The sequence below is a fragment of the Struthio camelus genome, chromosome 9 (genome assembly GCF_040807025.1).
Source record: "Struthio camelus isolate bStrCam1 chromosome 9, bStrCam1.hap1, whole genome shotgun sequence".
NCBI lineage: Eukaryota > Metazoa > Chordata > Aves > Struthioniformes > Struthionidae > Struthio > Struthio camelus.
This window is the reverse complement of record NC_090950.1, coordinates 11,029,897-11,049,551: the sequence shown is the minus strand read 5'-3', so window position 1 is coordinate 11,049,551 and position 19,655 is coordinate 11,029,897. Positions and strand designations below refer to the sequence as shown.

Here is a 19,655-nt window from a genome sequence, read left to right as displayed (position 1 = left end):
ATTTCTAAACCTCAGACGTGGCAATTGTTAACTCTGAAACAGTTGCCTTGGGACTTTGTTTTACAAGGAAGAACGGACTTGAACTGAGACTGCAGACCCTTATGACACCCATCAACTCCACTTCATCATGGCTGCAGAAATCACTGCTCTTAAAGCAGTTCCAGACCCTTCACAGCATAACCTATCAAAATAAACCAGCACCAGTTTCCGCTTGATTTGAAATACTAGGCTGTAAACTGGTGCAAGCAATTCCTGCACCCTCACAGTTCGAGCATGGGACAGACCGTAACCTTGCCAGCCATCCCAGCCTGAGCTGCTCACACTATCAAGTCAGAACCTACGGAAAACCCTCTGAACTCTGCCATCACTGCCCCCTTCACTTCAGAATCAGCTACAACTCTCACAGGTCTGGCTTCAGACTGCTGCAGTTCCACACAGGGACAAGAAGAGAAATGTGTCAAGCTTCTGGACACATGATGGACACTGGAGCGATGCTCTGCCCTAAAGCAGAATTTTAGGAAAAGGAAGATACATATAATTTATATAATTATGCATTTATGTCCCTCTTTCACGTGTCTAAACATATTTAGCACAGAGAGACATTTTCAACGTTCACTGCTTAGAAAAGCAGCGGTATGTTTTGAAATGACCAGCTCTCCTCCCCAAAGCTTTGTGCTGCTAGCTACCAGATTCAGTTTCACAACAGCATAAAAGATCCATTTCCACTCCAAAATTTCCAGGAGATACCTCCCTTCAAATATAAGTAAAAATTAGTGGCTTGGGCATTTTCTAGAGTCTAAATATGTTTATATATAAAAAGATATATACTGATTTTTATATGTGTGTGTGGGCATATATAACACACATATATCTCTCTATATATCTCTCTCTATATATAAACTCATTTTTTTCCTATGATCTGACACAAATTATAAAGCAATAAAACTAAAACTTGCTCTGGGCCGCAAGGAAACGATTAATATTTGGAAATCAGATTTTATGGTCTGTTGAAAGAGCAAATGAGCATTTAACACTTTCAAAAAAAGACTTTATATATGAAACAAGAGGTTATATTACTGCTACTTCGTGCAACAGTGAGAACCAAACGAGCAGAGGGGGAAGCACACCTCTGAACTGTGTGATGGTGCAACAGATTCACAACAAGGAAAGAAGAAAGGTGCTGAAACAGCATTTTCAGCATGGGAGGACTTGTCTTCAGTTTTAGGACTTTGGTTTGGTTAAGTTCTGCAGACTCCAGCTTGTTCCCCTAACAGTTTTATATGGTGACAGAAGCAAGTTTTGCCTGTTTTGGAGACAGTCTTTGTTCTGATTTTGAACTAATCTCTCTACAAGCTGAAGCTGGTAGATGTTGAAATATCAGGCCATCTGTACATTTTAAACTACTTGGTTCCTGCCAGCGTGTATTGTCGTTCTCATGTAAAAATCTCCACATGTATCTCAGTATTGGCACTAACCTTCACGATGGCTGCTTGCTGCAGCATAAGTGCTTTTTAAAGCACCCCTTCAAACTTCTTGATCTCCAGGAATCCCTCTTGCAGAAACGTTACCTTTTAAATAAGCAGGAAATTAACTTGCATTTTTGAAGACAGGTGATTGACTCTCCTACATGCCTACCTCTTCTTCTTTAAGAAAAGCTCATTTTTGTGAGCAATTCAGTTTTACATTTCTGCTGAGGTTCCTCTAGCACCTTCACCCTGTACAGAATTCATAACCAAGCATATAACATCAGGGCAGACCCATAAAGAACCCAAAGAGCAAAGTAAGCTGCAGTCACATGAACTTGGCAAGTACCCATGGGAGCCCAGATAAAGCAATCTGAAGCTAAGGGTTTCTGTGTTACATGCAGATTAGTTTAAACACAAAGAATGTAACATAACCCACAAGGTTTAAAAATAAAAAACCCCAAACAACTGTTCAATATATACAAAAGACATTTTCTAAATCCAAATTAGTTCTCTATCTTTTTTAGCGTCAGACCAGAAAATAACTCATTCTACCAAAACTTAAAAACAAAAACAAAAACCACCACACACACAAAACCAGTGGGAGGGCCACAGGGAGTTAAACCATGCTAAAACCTACGGTAAAATAAGGATGCAAGACAAAAAGTGTTCGCTTATATTTCATACACGTATTTTTCTTTGCCTTCTATCAGCAATTAATTACATTGGCACATACTAGGTTTGCACACAACACCACTTTAGCAAACACTATCATTCATGAACTAGGCAGTAAGGAGTCATTTCGCACAATGCTTATTTGTCAGCATAAACAAACATGCTGTTCAGCACTATCGTTCTCCTATTCGTCCGTAAGTGATAGGCCTCTGGGTTTACCCGTGACTAATTGACTTGAAGCAGAACGTAATTTACCTTTTCTCAAACAAGCCAGTGGCCAACCAAACTGAGCCAATTCAACCCTTTAAAGTTTCCTAATGCAAACGCACAAATAAGGGGACGTTCCAACACTCAGTCCCCTCACTGCTTTTTCTCAGTCCCATTTAGTTTGATGCAACATAAAACAGGAATTGCTGTAGTTTTTACTCAAACATTTTTTGTTTAGTTTCACTGAAGGACTCAACTATATTCAGTTACTTAATTACACTGTTACTACAAAATTAAGACTTTTTCTGAAGTGGCCTTATTTGAACACACTCCGGTTTGTAGCTTTCTATATGGCACATCACACTTTTTATTTTTGCATTTACTTTTTTATTATTGAAAAAATTATGAATATTTAAATACAAACTGAATGTTTAAATAACAACAGAGTAAGCCTGACCATTCTTAACCACACCTATATACCCCCATAAACAGAAAACACAGGAGGATACACTTACAGAATTGTAGACTGAGGCTCAAAAAGGCTAATAAGGCTGCCAAAGCCAGCAAAAACAGAAACCGGTTTCGGAAAAGCATTATTATTCGTTCTGCTTTCTCTTCATCGTTTCATCTCTGTGTATGGATGGTTCCTGTGAACAACAAAATATAGGCAAATATATTTCAGAGGCAGAACCATCAAAATAAATTCAAGCATCATTCTGACAGTGTAAATGTATTGCTTAAAGGCAAGCACATGAGATGACTGCTTGATGCTGCTTGAATCATCTTGTAACAGCAGTTACAAGGTTAACTGTATTTCCACAACACAGGAACTTTTCAAGTAAATGAAAAAAAAAAACCCATAATTCGATAACGTGCTGAAAAAGTTACTTCCCCCTCTCCATTAAATATTAGCTAAAAAGTAGTTTCTCTAAAAGGCAGCCCTTCTACTAATACAGACTTACTTAAGTTTAAGTTCTTATTTGAGAAAATATAGATTTTTTTTTTTAAATTACTGGTACCACTGTGCAGAGAATGGAACAGCGTATCAAATAAGGAGTAATGCCTGGAATAATTTTGTATTAAAGTATTTTTAAATAACTGTTCTGACAAAGACCACAAAGACGTATTTCAAATAACATATATTTATAGGAACTTCAAAACTCATATAAGGTGTTACAAGAGTTAAAAAAATATATATATCTTTTTACAATACCTGAAAAAGTACCACTGCTAGTAAAAATGTTTCCCTTCCTCCTTGCAAAACGATACCACAAAAGTACATAGAATTTGAAGCGCACTGTTTTAACAAACGTCCATTTTCTGATGGAAAATGGTTCCATAGAAGGAATTTGGGCGTTTTGTTGCCCCCTCTCCCCCTCTCCTCCCCCCCCCCCCCCAAACAGCCAGCTGCTGTTATATGCGAGAGGCCTTTTTCTAGCACTGAGAGAATGCTGCAGGAAATTGGTTGGTCTTGAAAGAAATCTTCTGAGATTCCCATGTGCTTTGAACAGGGTTCTGCTTATGACAGCACATCCAAGCATTTTGACAGAAAAGAACTTTTTTCCCCACCAGTGTTTCTGTTTGCTCTAACACTTGCTCATGGAAAGTGACCTCTCTTGCTTCTTTCCTGCTTTTGAGAATGAAAAAGCTTATATATGTATACAGTTAAGAAATATCTGTTTACCAAAATCCTTCTGGGCTCAAAGAACTAATGACCTTACTAAGATATTGATCTCGATCTCTGAGTACTAACCTAATAACCCAATAAGACTCAAAATTTCAAAATTTAAACAATTATTTTCAAATGCTAACGAGAAAATTCTCCTAAAAAGTATTATGAACCACTGAATTTCTTATTACATCTATTGTGGTTAGTCTTAAGAGCTGTTTGATTTGTGAACTGGCCATTTCCCAATGTGATTTCCCAAGTTTCAAGTAATGTGACTCAAAGCATAAATGGCGATCTTCCAGTAATGCAATCAGTGGGACTTCCAGCACATGAAATAAAGAATACATGCACATTTTGCAGGACTGAGGTCCACCTGTCTCATTTTACTTCATTCATTTTACTCGGAGAACCATATTTATAGCCTTTGGAAACTATGGAATAATGGAAAGAACAAGACATGCTGAGAAGCAAGAAACCAGACCTGTTACAGCATTTTTCCAAAATGCCAATAGCTTCATAGATGGCATGAGCAAGTAGTAATAAAAATAAATTTAAAAAAAAAAAAAAAGAGAGAGAGACAGAAGGAAGGATTTTGACTTAACAGTCTTGACTACTCAAAACCAAAGCTCTTCCTGGAACATCTTAATGAAAGATATGCCAACCTCACTGCTGAAACTGAACTAAGCTGTGAAGGGAAGTACGTACAAGGATTAGTGAACACAGAACACTTAGGAGAGAATGAAACAGTTAAGCCAAACAGATGGAATAACAGAAGGGAAACCAAAGGAAAAACTAAATTAGACTCAGCAGGGAGAAAAAGGTAAAATATATTAAAAACTCTCAGGAACAAGAGTTCTTGTGTGCAGTCTACATTCATTAACAGTGCTGTTGCATAAATAAAAGTTACCATATAAGAAGAAAGATGACAAGATCTAAGAATGAGAAGACAATGCACACCTTAAATTAGCTAATCATTTTAGAAAAAAGTTTAATCAAGTTTAAACCTTAATAGTAAGATCAAAAGTTTTAAGACGTTCAGGTACAAATAGTTAAAGACATTATAAACCAGGTGGAAAGATTTTTCTTTTAGATACACTTTTGCCTGTCAACAAACCAAAGTTGCTGTATCATATCTGATTAGGAGTAGGAAAAGTTCCCATTGAGCAACTGATAAATAAGAGCCTGTCAACACAATTCGTCAGGCTAGTAAACATCCTGGGATCCAGGGAGCCTGTGTAAGGCTGAGAACTGACGCCACTGCTCCTCAGTGCTGGCACCCATTGGGCTCCAAGGAGAAAGCAGCACTCAGCAAACATTAAGTGGACACGATACAATAAGCATTGTGAGCACTCAGCAAAGCGAGCACTTAGGAGCATACCCTAAGTGGGGAACTTAAGAAGGGGGGAAAAATAAACACACACACACACACACAAAACAAAATGACCTTACCTCCCCATAAAACCCATCTGCCTACATACAGTGACAAAAAGAACATACAGCAAAACACATTTTGGGTATTCAGAAATTACTACTACATAAGAGGCTGCAGTGTTGCAGAGCGTCTGCTGCTAACATGACATTCAGAGAATACTGATCTTTATCTGTTTAACTTGTGGACAGGCCAGAGTGCAGGTCACGTCCTAGCCTCATCATCTCCACTTGTAAGCTCTCGGTATGCCCAAAGGTCAGTTTTATCAGCAACTGACAACACTGCATCACAAATGTCCAGGTCTGGGTTTTGGGTCTTTTCCTCACAGATAAGTAAGTAGTTGCTAACTCCAAAGATCAATAAGGACCACTGTGCTGCAAAACAGTCAGAAGTCAGCATTTGAGTACTAGGGCTCTGTCACTCACTTCAGAAGCAAACCTAAGTCACTGCTTTCCTAGCACAGTGCTGATAATGGCTCTTTTACTCCAGACAGAACACAGGACTGGATAAAGACCTGTAGGACCAGAAACTTATTTAGACAACATTAATTCTAGGAGTGACACACATAAGCAGCCAAGATGATCTGAAGGATAGTTGTTATTAAAGCATCCTATACCTAAATGCAGATAATTTAAAGGCTATTTATTGAGTCACTTACTGTGGTACATCTACCTAATTTGTCTTTTTCTTTTAAAAACAGTCCAGAAGATTCAACTCATCACAAGCCAGAATGACTTATAGCATTTGAAGTACCCTCAGCTCTTACCTAATCACGCAAGATGATGCCAACACAAACTAGTGTAAGCTGCTAGACTACTGCACGCTCACACAAGGGTAAAAATGGTCTTCCATTAAAAGGCCAGGCCAGGGAGTCGGGAGACTCTCCCATGCCTCTGCCAGGCTCTTGGAACAATTCAGTCAAGCCACATCCTCGCCTTTAGGTCATTTGACTGGAAAAGTTAATAACTACCTAGAAATGCTGCAAAAGCAGCACATCTAAACCACACACACACACACACACACAGAGTGCAGAAACTCTAGACCAAGCATAGGGCTCCCCAGTGCACAGCTAACCTACTTGTTCAGAAGGAGCCGGGTATTTCTAGCTAATGCTCCACATGCAACTCCGCACCCCCTTGTGCGCAAAGGGTAGAGAAAACACTCTAGTTTCGCAGGGTTGTTATTAGCCAAACTATTCCTTTTTTTTTTTTTTTTTTTTTAAATAACTTGACATGAATGCTTTCAAGTCTCTTGCAGAGTCAGTCACGACGTTAAACCACCACTGCCATCAAACTTCTATGCCAACTGACTGATATGACAGCCTCTGAATTGGTTGTATCCATCTAGAATACAAACCTACTATCCAGCATGAAGCGTAAGCACATTACTACACTGAATCACCATGACAGCTTAAATGAATTAACTTTGATTAAAATAGCATGTCTCCATAAATAATCAATAGTACTCTTCAAAGTCTGCTTCAATAAAATTACTTCATTTATCTGATATGGCACATTAAAATGACACAGACTGCTGAAATACAAGCAGGCAAAAAGGGTCACAATGAAACGTCAGAGAGAAATGGTGACTTTCTCCAAAAAGAAAGGAAGCATTAAGTCTGTACTTGACTACAGGTGAAAGATTAGTCTATTTTGCAGCAAGTTCACAGAGCCTATGACAGAGGGTAAAAAGCCTATACACAGTATGTTAAGGGTTATCTGGACTAACATTCACAGATACAGTCATAGAAGAACACAGGGACCCACTTAATAACCTGATGTCTCTACACTGCAGACGACAAATCCATCAGCTTGAGAGTTTTTAATTAGAAATGCTTTTAGATGCATCTTTCTTTTTTCTTCTACATACGCAGGATTATTTCCCCACAAAAGCCCTGTTTTGAAGGCATTTGAAATGAAGGTGACAGCTTCTGATATGATTTTTAAGAAAGACTTCTTGCTTTTACTTTCATGTTAACTAGTGACACTCCATCAATTATTCCCCAGTCATTTGGCAGCTGACTACTAGGCAGTATTTTTTTTCCTATTTCCTAATATCCATCCACGAGTCCAGCATCTAGACAGTTTCAGACAGCTAAAGAACTCCATACTCTTAAATTGGAAATTACAGAAAATAACAGTGTCAGCAAGTGGAGCAAGCTAACATTTTCTTTGGTGCTTCAAATAAGGGCTTGTTTGTTTTTTTCCCTACCAGGCAATATTCCTGCTGGAATAAAAAATAACGTCTGGCTTCTTGCAGTTACGACCAAATCCACCACTGCTACAAAAACCTAAGGCAAGTACTAGAAAAGAAACAGGAACACACACAACAACTGATTCTGAGGCCAGCATAACCTGCTGAGTTACTCATACCTGTAATTGTCACATTGAGAGAACCCTTATAAAACCCCAGCAGCTAATTATAACTTCTGTCATTTAAAGTGGACATGCTATTCCTGCTATGCTGGATTTGCACTTTGCATAGCATCATGATGCAATGAAGCTAGCACCTGTAATGTTGTTAATCGCAGTTCTCAATGTCTTCATCTTCTCGTTGGAAAACGAGCGTTCAATTTTTTTTAAAGCTTTTTTCTTTAATGTGAAACAGATCACATCTCTTGAGATAAAAAACAAATTTCTAGAAGAGTAAAACCTGTTTATCTAAGTCAGTAAATAAAATCTGCTCAGTAATATTACTCATGTTAGTCCACCCCATGGCTTAATCTGGAAGTATATTAGTATTTATAGAAAACCCAGAACTTGACTGAAAATATAAACAGGTGATGAGGCATATGAGAAAGCATACGAGAAGATAGGGAAAGCCATGATAAGAAAAGACAACAGATGACTCTACAGTAATCATGTACACAAAGGACAGAAGGCAGTTCATATGTAACCAAGCATAATTACATTTTAATATGTAGAAAGTAATAGCTATTTATAAAAGATTTAATTTTTTTTTCAAATTACCTGACTTAACATTCTAGCAGCAAGAATCTGACAAAAAAACCTTGAACAGCTGTTTAAATTACTCAAGTTTAATATATATTTGCTATTTGAAATATTTAAATACCCACATCTACACTTCCGTTTTCTCCTGCTCCAAATGTCTTATCTAGTTACTTCTAGAATCCTCATACTGGCACAGCCACAAAAAACACACACAAGTTCTCACCTCATAAACATGAAGGAATTAAATAGAGCTCTTACTCAAGTTTTGTCCCTCTTTGCAGTGCTCATCATTTGGACTAGGCAGCAAATATACACCTGTTTCAAAGCTTTCTGTTTGCTGGAAAGAGCACAGTAGGCCCCTGCGGGAGAATCCATCCGAGCAAGCACCTTAAGTTCAGCCGGAAGAGATCAAGAACTACTCGAGTGCAGCAGCAAAAGTCTTTGAAGGAGAAGCAGGTGGGAGAAAGGCAGCCCAAGGAATCACAATTTCCTGTTCCCAATATCCTCAGTGCAATAAACCACTTTCAATGTTCAACCTCAAAGGTCGAATACAAGCATATTGTATTTTGACCTCAAAGGTCAAAAGACTAGACAAGGTTGGTACTGCTGCAACAGCCAAATTTGAAGAGGCTGGAAAAAATACTCTTAAGGCCTCTCTCCCCACCAGTAGTCCAACTGACATTAAGGACTTGGAGGGAAGGAAGAGGTTGATGCTTTTCTGAGACATATAGTAATCTTCATGCATAAGCTTGTTCAGAATTTAGTTTCAATGCTTTAACCATAAAAACATTGGGAGGGAAAGAAGAATGGATGGAAGAGAAAGTTTAAAGACAATTCATCATCACTATATATAAAAAAAAAAAAATCCTAGCAAACTCCGAGCTGAAAAATATCCTAGGAAACTCAAGAAGAAAAAAAAAACAAAAAACAAACAACGCTGTAGGCTAATAAAGTAACCTTTTAAGATTTGACACGTGACATCCTGTATTAACAACGCTAGCACTGAGTTACATGTAAAGGTGAAGAGTTGCTTAGCCTTCAAAAGTGATGAAGGGAACCATTAGTCCTACTAAAATTTGATCACACCGTAAAGATGATCCTCTATGCTCAAAGAAAAGGTCCACTTAACTCTCACACCTTAGCTTTTAAATTTCGAGGTATGCAAACAGATACCATGATAAACATTTTAACCATCTGTTTAGTTCAACCAGCTTTCAGGTTTGGGCAGGACTGACACCAATTTTGTATTGCAAATTCTGGGAAAGCAATTTTCAGCTTGCAACCAAAGTACATCTTTCAAACAGCAGTTTCCAGATTTTCAGTTCTGTGCTACTCAGAAATCATTATGATGATTTGCTTTCTTTGGCAGATCAGCTGCTAACAGATGCGAGCGGGACAAGTTCTACATACAATTTAATTTTGCACTTGATTTTTGTTAGTCTAAGTCCTTTAGAATATTTGTTTTTAATGTAAACTAGTTTTTTTATGTAAGCTTGTTTTTAATGTAAACCAAGAGTATGGAATGTTTATTAAAACTGGTCTTAAATACAGCCATACAGAGATGTCTATATTTGAGTTATTTTTAGTGCTCATCAATGTTATAACATTACAAGTCTCCTTTACGGCTTGCTCTGTATTTAAAGTTGACTTATTTTGGAGCCAGAGAGCTCCTGTTCCTGGAATTTCCTTAGAATTGCATCAGTTTTCTGAAGAAATTATGCTTATGTTTTTTTGAAAAAAAAAAAAATGGAAAAAGTGTGAAAATTGTTAAAGGAAATGAGGAGATCATTACATAATTTGATTCTTTTATCTCTCTCACACTTCCACAGAATAGCATTTAGATGTAACAGGTTACTTCACCTGTACTCTGACCACGTATCACCTTGCAAGGGACTATTTCCAAAACTAAATTTTTTTGGCAATTCAAATAGCACCTTTTTTTTTTCTTAAAAGAAAAATAATCTCTGCCTAACCTGTAACTATATGCTTTTTATTGAGTAACATTTCAAAATTGCACTTAAGAAGCACTTGAACACTGAAACAGTATTTTGTCAAACTAACTAATTTTTAGTTTATGAAGTCATTAAAGAATATCAATAGTTCTTAGAGACAGCAGCACTACTAAGAGAAAATAAGTAAACGCATGAACTAACTCTCAAGGATGAAGGCAAGTATAGTGCCAATACATACGATACCATAAACATCCAGTTCCTCTAGGAGCATGCTATTGTCCTAGACCACTTATCCTTCTCTAATCTTTTCACTCTTCATAAAACTATAATCAGGATATACCACAGCAGTTCTGAATAGTTGCACTTCAAACACCATTTCTACGTCCTGCATGTCCTTCCCTAAGAAAGAAAGAAAAAAATCTCAATTTGAATTTAGTCTCCTTTCCTTCCTTCCCAGAATACTCCCCACTGAAGAGGTTCAACTTGGAGTCAACTTGCTGCCTTGCGCCTCAACTCTGACAGCATCCTGATGGCAGGAATTTTTCCTCCCACCGACTCCACTATTGTATTTATAAAGAACATCAAGTGCTCCTGTCAGCCACAGCACAGAGATGATGTGCTCTCGCCTGGAGGAAGTTACAAGAGTCTACATTAGCTCTGACAGTAAGAAATAAACAAAAAAAAGATTGCACAAAGAAGCAATTACGAAACATTTATTGCAGTTTGTCATTATTCTCCTGTATGTTCATGCGCCAAATTTGGACATATGTTTAGACCAAAGGACAAACTGATGGTCAGTACCAAAATTGATGCTGGTGCATTTGCTCCCTCTGCATCAGCACTTCTAGTCATGCTTGTTGGTTGGTGACACTCAGTCACATCACCTCACTGTGGGGGGCTCAGGGCCAGGACAGGAGCCGCCTCCTGCAGAATTCTGCTCTGCACTATGGAGAACAGGCAAAGCTGCACACTGCACTCACAGCGGTAGAGTTCTACCAGAGTACTGACTTCTCTACGAATGTCTGCCCTTCCACAAGGGTTCTGGATTTCCAAATCGACTCCAAGTTTCAATCGTGCTGATCCCACTTTTCATCAGGTGTCACAAGGCAAATATATTTCCTTGAATATGTGCCAGTGAGTTCTCTCCCTAGTCGCTGTTTTCCAGAGGCCCTCATTCTGCCATATACCACCGTGAACTATCTCTTTACCCTTTTATCTGGTCCCTTTTGCAAAATTTGTCCCTCTAGGTAGTCTCAAGTCCCAACCACCTATCTTTCTCATTCCTTCTAGTAGGATTTGGCCAATCTTAATTCTATCAGCACATGTATATCAAAAAAACACACAACAACAACAGAGAACGTAGCTTATATATGCAACACTTCCCTATACCAAAGGTATACATAATATACTGTTTGTATGCAATATTTCTCTTTCATTGGTTATATGTCAAAAAACCTGTAGATACACAAACCCGAAGAAGCTCTTATGAGATTACTTATTATCTTCTGGTCAGCAACATTTTTTTTAGTGCAAGTACTAAATATGATTAAAGTTTTAACTTTACACCTGCTGGTTATGAATAGGAATCATCCACAAAAGGAATAGCAACGGATGCTATGATGCCACATGACTTATCTAGGTTAGCTTACTGGGCTTGTTTCTAAATCAGTACACTCCCAAGAAAACCACCTAAACATAAGAGTGAAAATATGCTACAACAGATTTTTCTTGGGCTTTTCTACTTCAGAGTTTACAGAGATAGGTGATAAGCCCAAATATTACAGTTCTTGTTACAATCAATTTACACGGCTGTTTTCAGGGTTTTTTAAGTTGGCTGTAGTACCAACTTATATAAACATGAGAGCAAAATGTGGGCTTTCACACACTCTTGGGTTTCATGCCTATGCATTTCTCCAACATAGAAAAAATCTAAACTAAATATGCAATATCTTTTTGTTTTCCTAATTCTGAGCACAAAAATCAAGATTTGGTTTACTCCTATTAGTTAACAGAAAGGACATAAAGACTACTCAGTAGCAGAAATAAGTAGCATCACTGGCATATTCCTCCATAGGGAGGGCAAAAAAAAAAAAAAGATTTGGAAAACAAAGTTGAGTATTTTAAACAAATTGTTTTCTCTGTACCAATGCACAGATAAACTACATATAGGTATAAAACTTCACATTTTGCAGGGCACACTATTCTTCCTTTGACCGCTATTTTGAGGATAGGTTTTATACAGAAACATATCTGCAGCACATTAATTCTTTGCTATAGGAAGAAAAGATTTTAGAATATTGTCTTTGCATCTAACTAAGACAAGGAAAAAAAAAAAAACCACACAGAAAAACCCCTACCAATGATGGCATTAGATAGAAGCACATGCTGCTGCTATTTGCATTTGTTTAACACTTCAGAATTTCCCTTGCAGTTCCCTTCCCAGACCCTCTTTTCCCTCCCTTGTCCTTTTAGGGCCTACTCATTTTATGCTATGCCAGTTACAAACCTGCCTAAATGAATAAAAAAAAAAATAAGTCTGAGGAACGTACACATTTTAGGTTACCAAAATGAAGACTGAGAAAAATCATGTTATTCAACAGAAGAAAACCCACATATCTACTGCTGCTGTAAGAGCTCTCCAAGCGTAGCAGTTACTGTTAAGATGGATACGGTTTTAAGCTTCCAGTGTAGCTTAAAATTCACATCTTAACAGCACATGATGGACTACATGGACTACTTTCTTTCACGTTACAGGGAAGGTTCACTGTTGTAGCAAAATGCTACCAATACAATCCAGTCTACAATCAAAGCAAATTGCAAAGCCTTAAACAGTCTTTACATAACTTTGGACCATAAACTGTTCTTTTTTTTTTTTTTTTTTTAAATCTGACTTCATGGTGTACCCAAGCCACAAGTACAGTAGCTACGTCAGAAATGACTACTTTAACTGCTTTGCTAGCTTAATGCCTCTGCTCTCATTTTCACATTCCTTTTAAAAGTTGTTGAAATTTTCCAAGCTTTGTTTTTCCAACTGTGATAAATTCACAGGTCTTGTATGAGTTACTTGTTTCAATAGCAAATGTCTGAAAGTATGAAATATTTTTAAAAGTAGGAATCCTTAGTTCAGGTTTCTTTTGACCCAGCTTTTGGAGCTCTTTTGACAAGCGCTTTGGCCTAGCCTTGACTAGTATTTTTAGGTTGGAAATAAGGTCAGCATCCTACAGCTTAACAGCCGCAGACAAGTTACTCTGCAGAAGTTTGAAAATATGTATCAGTGATAGCACTTCACTTTGGAGGCCCTGTGGTAACAAAATTTTAATACTTAGGAATTTATCATGAGTCCAATTCTTTGCCCTCAGCTTCGGGAGCATCACCATATTCCTACTCCTTTTCCTAACCCATGATAGGTCATATACTTCCACTTCTCTGAACCGCAGGGAAAGTAAAAACAACAACAAAGGAAGTGCTTTTACTTCCTTAAAGGAAACAGATCAACTCTTTTTCGACAATAATAAAGAACTTGGAGGAAACCTTAAGATTTTTGATGGCTCCAGGCCAGAAATGAATTGAATCTTAACTGGCAGAAAAACCATTCTAGAACATACAAACAATTAAATAATTCTTTAAAAAACAGCACTAGAAGATAATTATTTTATTTTAAGCATGTAAATATTTATGTTAAACTTTAAATTTAAAATAACATCCCATGTGCTCATAATTGTACACACATAGATTATAATCACATACAGATCACAGTCAGTGGCTGGTCAGATAGTTATAGCTCCAAAATCTGTATAAAGGCAAAGCAGTTAGCGTGCTTGAGTTGTTATAGGGTATTTAGTTAAGCTTTCGTATTTTCCACTTTAAATTTTTTGAATGACTCCTCCTCCTATAACACTCCGCCATGGCTGCATCTCCAAAACTAATCTTTGAACATGCCTCCGATCATGAACCTGCCTCCCCCTGCTCCAGTGTCAGGGGTTGTTTTCTGCTGCAAATACCCTTTCCTGGCATTAACTTAGAAAGCAAACGTTGCAGAGATTCATTCAGAACTAACTGCAATCAATTCACAAGGTCAGGCAGAACAAACAGATGAGTACAGAGGTTTTGGTTAGAAAACTCATAAATATATTAAATAGTTTATTTTCCTAAATCAGGCTAAATATATCCTACCCAACAGTTAAGTTGATGTTAGCATGAAGGACAATACTTTTATCCACATGTCTGCCTTGAGATCAAGTAAGGTCAGTTTGAAGATAGGACCTAAGCTCCCAAATTTACTCCTATTCTTACACTGGGTCTGTTTATCACCTGCCCACACGCATGCATACTCTGCTGCTGAAAGGTCCCATGCCCGTGGCTCTCACAGGTTCACACAACTGGGCTCATTTGCTCCCATGACTCGAATTCAACAAACTCTGGGAGAGTCTAGTTAAGATCTAAGGTCTAGCTGACTCAACACTCCAAGCTCTTCAGCTTACTCACCATCCCACCTTGTGTCCCCTCTTCAGGCCCTTCGCCCTCTGGAAAACTTCCAGAATCTGAACCCACTATGTTCCCTTGGCAATTCACCCCAGACTAGCTGTAACCACTAGCTAGCCAGGATTTCAGCTTACCTGATGATGTAGCATTTTATATCTGCTGACTTGGCCATTACTGAAAGTTTACCATAAGGTAAAGCACAATTTTGCTAAGTTACCCCCTACTTCATATATACATGAAAAACAGCATTGCAACAACCTGATATGAGAAATGCTTGTGAGAAAGGGATGGGAGGACTGATATTGATTTTATTAGCAATTACATTTATTAGCAATTGACAGGCCAGAGAGAAGCTCCTCATGAAGGTAACCAAAAGCATGCAGAAAAATGCAAGCCTGTGTTCAGGCTGCTAATTCGTGAACAATTAGTAAGCCGGCTCAGCAACCAGAAACGTGAGGAAGGGGAACAAAGTATGAAAAATACAGAAAGACGTAAGATACAATGCCAGCTCTAGTCTGTGCTTTCAAAATAACCATTAACAACAGACCGTACAGAATATTCATGGTGCTTCTATTCTAATAACCAGAGAGTATCAGCAGTAGAGAATAGCGTATAGTAGTCTCCCATTGCATAAGCATGGTGAAATTTATCATAGCAGGCATTGAGACAAATTTACCAGGTTTATTTTCAAAGCAGAAAACATTAATCCTATGACAACTTTCTGTGAGCATTGACTTCATTCTTATTACATGAAATGGTAAGGACGCTGCAAGAGGTATGGACAAAACAGCTGCAAATCAGTTACTGGCTAGTATTTCTGAATGGTGTCTTTTCTGAGTGGCATGAATAAATAAGCCTAATTATTTCAGCCTTCCAAACCAGTTGTTTTTTAAAAAAATGCCTATGAATAATCTAGCTTTTCAATGTCCATTTTTTCCCTCCCTTTTTAATCAATATGAAACTGTCCATCAATCTTGCTCTGAATCCCTTCCCTGTCATCTAAATCATCTAGCAGACAACCATGTTTATCATCCACCTATGCAGTTCTCCTGGCAAACGTTCCTTAATATAACACTGTACAACGAAAGCATGTTTGTTCATTTTTGCTATTTAGGATTAAGCTTTACACTTGTAACACTGGTACTATCTGAACACAGTAAAATATCATTATCCGATAAAAAAAATACATAGCAAAACAGTGATTCCAACAGTACCTTTTCCCACTCCTTAATTTGTCACTGAGAAAGTGTCACACCCAGCTGTAACGAAAGACCACGTGCACTTTCAAGATGAACAAGAACATTAATTTTGAATTCTAAACTGAATCTTGATGCCACAAAGCAAGTCATGTGTCTGTGCAGGAGCACATGGGCAAAGTCCGTGAGTCAAGATTCACGTATCTTCCACTGCAATTTTTAGAGGATAAGATTTCCTTAACTTTCAGCCCTAAACTGTTTACAAAGCTAAGTGGTTGTTTAAGGAGACACCACCTGGGTTTCACCACAGTGTAGCCTGATTTTAGCAGCAAAGGCAGCAAGTCATGGCCTGTTCAACATTTTTGGCATCCTTCTGGAAAGTTCCTATGTAAAACTGCGGTCGTCATCATCATCATCCCGCATGTAGCTTTATGAACAACTGTTTCCATTTACATTTCTACTTCTGTGTAATTTATACCATACATCAGCCTGCATTTATTATGGAAAGCATTCTGGAAAAGCACTGCAAAAGAAAGTGTATTTTGCAGCACAGTCTTTTTATCTGTACTGAAATATTTTAGTACAATTTCAGCAAAACTACCACAACTCTAGAAATCATGCAAGTAGAAATCTTGCAGGAAATCTACATTTAAAGTCTCCCACCAGGCACTTGGCATTTCTTCCCATTTTTCCACACAATTTAAGCTTTTATTTAAAACTAAATTTTTCAGCCAAGCTTGAGTATTTTTAAAGACAACCTTCTGAACGTGAATCAACACACAGCTCGCTTACTGACTCTGCTCTCTCTCACCGTGAGTCATGATATAAAAGCTGTGTTCAAATGCCATTCAAATGCAGCCCGCTGCTTTAACAGTTTTGAACACAACCACACCACATTGTTTGGCCAGTGTCTGGTCTGCACCAGCGAGGTTCTCTTTGAACAAACCCTTCCTCACCTCTGAGGCCGCTGCCTTGCGGCATTTGTATGTACTAGTCCACTGCAGGCCAACGCCGCCCTGCTGTGTTTTTTCCCATCCTATCCGCGACCAGTTAGTGCACCTATCAGTAACGCCCTGAAATCTACCTGTATTATCTGTAACAAACTCCATCTTCTGAAGTCCTCTCACACTCCATCTATCAAACACCTTTAACACTTAAAGCAATATCTGCATGCTTTGTATGCACAACTGAAGAGTTAGGGTGCCACCCTCTCATTTGCAGCATCCACCACAAGCCACACTCCTCTAGGTGGAGGAATACAAAGCATACATAACATAGGTGGCTTTACGTTTCATTCCTGTGCTCCCTTGAGCATGGGAATGTTGGGAGCAACACAAATCTCTCAATATTTTTCTCATATTAATTGCCAGGATTTTTTGTATTACTTAAACACAGAACGAGAACCTTGGAGAAAGGAAGAGAACATGTAACTAGAACTAACCACAAATCCAAATAGATGCCACTCTTAGGACTACACTGTTTTGGCATTCATCTCCTGGGCAATGATATGCAGATACACTCCAGATCAAATGCTTTCATAATAAAAATGGACCTGCAACTTCAGCAAGAAAGGCACTGTCCAGAAAAATTCAATTGAAATCTAACTGCAAACATCTCCTATGAGATCATGGAAAGCAACAAAGACCTACATAAGAAGCCTTGCCAGACATTTAGGGTTTCTTTTGTCCGGGGAGGTTGCAGGGGAAGAGAAGCAGGCAAGACTCCATTGCAAAATCACTGGAGAGCACACACTTGATGGGGGACAGCTCTACCGCACACCCTGAAGCATTGCTTTTTTGTGCGTTCATTCCAAGACATCCATTTTTTAAGCTAAAAAAGCCCAAAAGACAGATGAATGCTAGTAATGAAAAGCAAATTCACAATTATAAAACTGAAACAATATAACCGTCTAAAGTCTAAATAAACAGATAATTTCTGTACAATATTGTACCAAAGCAGTTTTATAATTCTGCTGTCAGAGCTTCACACAAGTCCCAGCTATTCTCAATACTTCCTTTTTTGCTGAGCATGGAGCTGCCTCAGTATGCACTGAATCTTATGAAAATTTATGTCTCAGCACTGCTGAGTTAACATAAAATATTTAAGAAACTACAATTAAAAGACGTTAGTGTGAGAAGCGTATGTGTTTTAACCATATGCACTACTCTTAGTTACCTTTTTGAGAAGATTAAAATTAAGCAGCTTTTGCTTTTCATCCCACTCACACCCTCCCACTACAAATTCTGTCTGAGCTAATCCTCCTTCTACAGACGTCAAAACAGGGCATAAGTGTTACAGCTACTTATTACTAAAGTGTGTTGCCTTAATATCCCATTACTGTTGTAATACTAGCACAATAACTTATTATACGTGACAGCTTTTGCAGTTACTCAAAGATAGATCCACTTACTCTGTAGTTTTTTTCATCCACACAGAACTCTGCATGCATAATTTGTAAAAGAGAAGAATTAAGATCAGAACAAGATGCTCACTGTGGACTTCAGTGCCAGACAAAACACAAGGCACATCAGGTCACCGCACATACTCCTCTCCCCACACTCATCACCCGCCTTGTCCCTGCCTTTACGTAATGCCAGCCGCCCAGAAATTCATATTGCAATACTCACAAACGCATTCATTAACCTCTTACTTTCTAACACTAAAAAAAAAAAACTTTAATATTTTTAATGTAATATCCTGCGTGAAGGCTGAGAATATCTGCATGTCAGAATGCATTCCCAGCGAATAGATATGTATGCGTATATAATGTGTGTGTGTATTTCATGTATATATATATATATATATATATATATAAAATAAACGCTTCTCAAACAGTCCAGAAATATGCTCCAGGAACCTGGAGTAAAGAAATACATTCAAAAAAAAAAACTTTAGGTTAAAATACGTGCCGTGGAAGGGGCTGCTCTCCCACACGCTCAAGACAAGAAGCGACAACAAGAGAGAAACCCCCGCGAGCCGCGGCCACGCGGTCCGCGGCGAGGCGCGGAGCCCGGCAGCGGCGCGGCGCGTCCCGCGCACCCCCCCGCGGCGGCGGCTGCCTGGCGCCGCCGGCCCGCACCGACCGGCGGTGAAGCCCGCGGCCGCCAAGTTTCTGGCCGAGCAGCCGGAGAGAGCGGCGCGGGCCCCGCTGGCCTCTCCCGGGCCGCCGCCGCCCCGCTTCCAGGGGCGCCCGGCTCGGCCGCCGCCAACGGCCGCCGCCAACGGCCGCCGCCCCCGCCGCGCGCCCCCAACGCCCCCGCTCGCAGCAACCGCCCGCCGGAGCCGCCGCGGGTTTAACGGGGGGGGGGGGGCTCGCGACACCCGCGGTGCCGTCCCACCGGCCCGCCCGCCCGCGGCACCTCCTACCTGCCCCGCCGCGCTCAGCGCCTCCTCCCGGGGCTGCGACCGGAGCGGCAGCAGGACCCGCCACGCCACAGCCACAGCCACAGCCACAGCCACGGCTCCGGCTTGGGGAGCCCGCGGAGCGCCCCGCGCTGTGGCGAGCGCCGCCCCCGCGCGGCCGCGCTGCCCTTCGGCGCCCCCTGCCGCCCGCCGCCGCGCCCTGCAGCGGTGGGCGCCCTGCCCCGCCCCGGCGCGCGGGGGTCGGCGCCGCCTCCTCAGCCAGCGCGGG

General features: G+C 39.6%; 1 protein-coding gene across 5 annotated transcripts in view; it reads right to left on the bottom strand.

Moving 5' to 3' along the window:
* The window catches only part of PXYLP1 (2-phosphoxylose phosphatase 1), a 59,493-nt gene extending 39,900 nt beyond the window's left edge, over positions 1 to 19,593 (bottom strand). The window contains exons 1-3 of one of the 5 annotated variants that reach the window (XM_068954143.1): positions 19,391 to 19,561; positions 2,861 to 2,992; positions 1,476 to 1,568 (exon numbers count right to left, since the gene is read on the bottom strand). Coding sequence is in view for 2 of the 5 variants with exons in the window: in XM_068954141.1 (XP_068810242.1) it covers positions 2,861 to 2,939 (79 nt within the window). In the remaining 3 variants the exon portion in view is untranslated. Of the gene's footprint in view, positions 1 to 1,475; positions 1,569 to 2,860; positions 2,993 to 18,434; positions 18,569 to 19,390 lie in introns of those variants that run through there. The other 4 variants (XM_068954140.1, XM_068954141.1, XM_068954142.1 and 1 more) reach the window with 4 other exon arrangements.
* Between the last annotated feature and the right edge of the window lie 62 nt (positions 19,594 to 19,655).